This window comes from Nansenia antarctica (genome assembly GCF_963989245.1).
Source record: "Nansenia antarctica genome assembly, chromosome: 13".
NCBI classification, from domain to species: domain Eukaryota; kingdom Metazoa; phylum Chordata; class Actinopteri; order Argentiniformes; family Microstomatidae; genus Nansenia; species Nansenia antarctica.
Genome location: NC_137683.1, coordinates 22,442,502 through 22,447,311, shown reverse-complemented (window position 1 = coordinate 22,447,311; position 4,810 = coordinate 22,442,502). Strand labels below are relative to the sequence as shown.

General features: G+C 43.1%; 1 protein-coding gene across 1 annotated transcript in view; it reads right to left on the bottom strand.

The window, feature by feature from the left end:
* The window catches only part of l3mbtl4 (L3MBTL histone methyl-lysine binding protein 4), a 77,194-nt gene extending 72,735 nt beyond the window's left edge, over positions 1 to 4,459 (bottom strand). The window contains exons 1-4 of the mRNA XM_080544434.1: positions 4,363 to 4,459; positions 2,770 to 2,865; positions 2,601 to 2,652; positions 2,079 to 2,179 (exon numbers count right to left, since the gene is read on the bottom strand). Of these exons, the coding sequence (XP_080400560.1) occupies positions 2,079 to 2,179; positions 2,601 to 2,652; positions 2,770 to 2,844 (228 nt within the window). The 5' untranslated portion in view covers positions 2,845 to 2,865; positions 4,363 to 4,459. The remainder of the gene's footprint in view (positions 1 to 2,078; positions 2,180 to 2,600; positions 2,653 to 2,769; positions 2,866 to 4,362) is intronic.
* Between the last annotated feature and the right edge of the window lie 351 nt (positions 4,460 to 4,810).

The following is a 4,810-nucleotide window of genomic DNA, read 5'->3' as shown; positions in this document are numbered from 1 at the left end:
AGAGAGAGAGAGAGAGAGAGAGAGAGAGAGAGAGAGAGAGAGGAGAGAGAGAGAGAGAGAGAGAGAGAGAGAGAGAGAGAGAGAGAGAGAGAGAGAGAGAGAGAGAGAGAGAGAGAGAGGGAGGGAGAGAGACAAAGGCAGAAAGCCATGTCTGAACACACTGTAGCGGGGTGTTTACACAGCCAAGGTGTGGCTGTTCTGTTGCCTGCCCATTCTTTGCAGTCAGTCGCACAACATGCGGCGTTTGTTTCCTAACGCGTCGTGTTTCTCCTGATTAGAACAGATGGATTTAACGGCGAGGAGAACTGTCCCCCTATAGTCCTTTTAACGGACCTGATCCCTCTGATCTCCTCTGAAAGTGAACTCTGCCAGCCTACTTCAACCTGCGCTGTGGTTTCATAGTCATTGTGCTGCGACAGAAAAAAACAAACTGTCCCACTGTCCTCGATGCCCAGTCATAGAAACATTGGGGACACCCTGGTGCTCCACAGAACACACGTGTGCATGCGCGCACGCACGCACACACAAGCAAGCACACACGCACCTGAGCACACACACACACGCACACACACACACACACACACACACACACACACACACACACACACACACACACACACACACTCGGGCACAAACTAACTGCAGCAGAAGAGCAGCAGGAAGGGAGGCTCCCTGAGGGAACATCTCCTCTCCTCCTCCTCATCTTCCTTTCCTAACCTCCCTCTAAGTCTCTACCCTCTCTATCTCCACCCTCCCTTCCGCTCTCTGCACTCTCTCCTCTCCTCCCCTCCCCTCTCTCTCTCCACCCCCCTGTATCTCTCTCTCTCTCTCTCTCTCTCTCTCTCTCTCTCTTCACCCACCCTCCCCACCCACCCATCTGAAATCTGCCTGCATGATCTACAACCACAGCAACCGGGCTAGGGAGAGACACTTATCAAGGACAAGAGGTAGCAGGTTGTTTAGATTTTTCTCAGAAAATAACAACTTATCCCCTTGGAAAAGATAAGCGTCGCCGTGTAAACCAGCCGCTGTTCTTTTCTTATTGTATTGCACCTGGCTTACGACAATGAAACACATCACAGCTTTATCACTTGACCTTTAAGTACAGGTGCATCAACAAAAAAAATAGTATATTGTGGAAAAGTTCATTATTTTCCGTAATTTAATTCAAAAGGTGAAATGTTCATATATTCTAGATTCATTACATGTGTTCACTTCATGTGTAATGAATCTAGCATATATGAAAGTTTCACCTTTTGAATTAAATTACGGAAGATAATGAACTTTTCCACGATATTCGAATTTTTTGAGATGCACCTGTACTCAGTATTTTTTTTCTCTCAAAAGTAACACTGCGTTGGACCTGAGATTCACAAATTCATATTACACCTCTTGGAAGAGTAACGAGAAAGAAAAAAATAAACATAGACAAGGGTACAAGGGTATTTTGTGTACTCTTGTCAATTGAAAATTGTCCGTTTTGTGGAATAGTGCTAATGGTACAGAGTAGAGTGGTAACAACACTGCTCCCTGTTTTATTTTAGACTCAATGCATAACATTGAGCCATGGTCACAGAATCAATCAAGTTTATTGTTACATCCCATTATACAAGTATCTTTTTGGAGTTCACAAGTCCACAGTGTTCAGAATTGTCAGCAGAGTGCCTGGATTTACTAAGCCTGGATTAAGCCTAAACCAGGATTCATTTAAACCATGTTGTTGCAACCCAGCCTAGGCCTACTAAGGAAATAGTATGGTTCATAAATAATTACACAACTCTATACAGACACATATATTTCAAAATATTTATGTTCTGTTCTGTTCCGTTCAAAAATGTTATTTGTTTGTCGTCATGCAGAATGATTCACAATGATTCACAATGATTCACAATGATTCACAATGATTCACAATGATTCATATGCGTTCATAATGATATGAATTGATTTGAAGAAACATAATAGCTGACGCACAGACATGTCAATAATGGCTTTTTCCTGAATAATAACGAGCAACTTTAACTACAGTGTGACCAGCCAGGTACCTTAGTAACTACAGTGTGACCAGCCTGGTGTCTTACCTCAGTAAAGAGAGAGAGCGGAGCTGCTACTGCCGTCTCATTCCTGGTCCTCTCCTCATCCAGGTACTGATCCCACATCCACGCCTTCTTCTTACCGCTCACTGAGTCACATGACAACACAATCCATCCATTCATACATGTATCACTTCCTTATCCATGTAGGTGCACATAACGTATTGTACTGGAACTGTATTGTATTGTATTCGTATCGTATATAGTGTGTATATCGTTTTTTCTTTTTCTCAATCCAGACAAATAGATATGTAGGTGCTTTATTGATCCCTGAGGGGAAATGAAGGCATTACAGCAGCTCACATCACAAACAACCAAACAATAACAATATAAAGTGACAATAGAATAATAGAATAAACATTTTATTCTATTATTTTATTCTATTATCACTTTATTTTGTTGTTGTTTGGTATTAGTATTGCATTAGTCTATTAGACATCTGATTTTCACATGTCTGACAGACTACGGTAATGGAATATCACAAACTAAACGAAACTCAACTCAACTCACCTTGGCTGGCTACTTTGTTCTTCATCTTCGTGGGGTCCTCCTTCGGTCGCTCCTGTAATTCCACAGCAGTTAGTCAGCAGGCAGGAATGCATTTCTACAGCCGAGGACGACGGCTGACAAGAGTAGATCATCGGCAAGTGGAAGTATACGGCATTGTTCCAGTACTCACCCTCAGACAGTACTCCTCGGACCCGCCTTTGGAGTTCACACTCAGCTTTCTCTTCTTCCTGTCCTCCGCTTGCATCGTTGAAGACGAGGGTCGATTCTAAAACCGGTAAGAAAACAATAAGGGCAAAAGAAATAACTGAACACAAACTAAAATCAATCTCCATTCATTACATTGGATGGAGTATAGCTTACACCGAGGTGCAGAGATGTCTCTATTTATGCCACAAAAGAGAACATCAGCTTTATAATCCGACCTTCAAACACGCACACGGGCAATGAAAAGCCCCTGAATTCCTGCATGAAAGCACAGAAGCCTTTAGAAGTTTCCCCACCCGTATCAAGCAAGCAAATTACATTCCACTGCTTATGTGCACTTCAATTGTTCGTCTGCGATTCAAGAACCTAGGCTGCCTCCTTCGCCTGTGGTAACAGCCTGTGTGGATGGTATATGAATGCATCTCTCTTTTTTCTTTTCTTTTTTTTTTCCCTCCGCAGCCTACGAGATGTAAATTGATGGAAGTGATGGAAATGGACTTGGGTTTCTTGGTAAGAGATTTCATGAAGACGGATTCACATGAAAATGCAATTAAGTGAGAGAGGGTCTGAAGCTGAGAGGCGGAGGGCCAGGGAGGCAGCGGGGAGGGAAGACTGTGAGTCCTTAAACTGCAGATTAACTGACACAAAATGGCTTCAAAGCACTCTGGTTTTAACAGTGTTACTATGCTGAAACCAGGGGAGGCTGGTGGAAGTAAAAAAATCGGAGGATGGGCTCATTGTTATGCATGGAATGGAATGAGGAATAAGGGACACACACGCACACACACACACACACACACACACACGCACACACACACACACACACACACACACGCACACACGCACACACACACACACACACGCACGCACACGCACACACACGCACGCACACATGCACACATGTACACATGTACACACACACACACACGCACACACGCACACATGCACACATGCGCACACGCACACACACGCACACACACACGCACACACACGCACACACACACACACACACGCACACATGCACACATGCACACATGTACACACACACACACACACACACGCACGCACACATGCACACATGCACACATGTACACACACACGCACACACACACGCACACACACACACACACACACACACACACACACACACACACACACACACACACACACACACACCACTGACTGAAACATAACACAATAACAGGGTTGTAAGGGTTTGCAAGTAATGTAATGTACTGCAAATGTAAAGTAATGTAAATGTAATATAATGTAGCCTAAAGTAATGTAATGTCATGTACTGTAAATGTAAAGTAAAGTAATGTAATGTCATGTACTGTAAATGTTAAGTAATGTAAATGTAATGTAAATATAATGTAATGCACTGTAAATGTAATGTAAAGGATTGTACAATAATGTAATGTACTGTTAATGTAATGTAAATGTAATGTAAAGGATTGTACAATAATGTAATGTACTGTTAATGTAATGTAAATGTAATGTAATGTAAAGGTTGTGTAAGGGTTTGGGTCTGTATATATATCGACGGTGCCTGACTCACTGTTTGGTTCTGTATGTGCACCCTTCCGGTCCGTCTTCCACCAATCAGGGACTCTGTCTCTCAGCTTCCATTCCAATCACATTCTATGTCTCCGTTCTATTCAAGGCAAGGAGAGAGACAGAAGACAACAGCACGCGTATTAAAAACAGATTCAACCAAACCTGTCATACTGTAGACTGCCGTTAGGTAAGGTGTGAAGCAGCTTTGTTTACACAGACTACTGATCTGTCTCTCATCCACCTGTGGGCAGGTTTACCTGGCAGCTTTTCAATGCCCAAAAAACCCATTCAGCAGTTTAACCTGAGGGAAAATGAGCCGACCTATAAAATGTTCATGAGAAGCTTTTAAAGCATGTTCCCAAGCAACCCGTATCCTACTCCACAGCGGGTTTGATTGAACGACACCCACTGTGTTACTGTAATCCAGCGTGTCCCCGGGCAAGAACCTC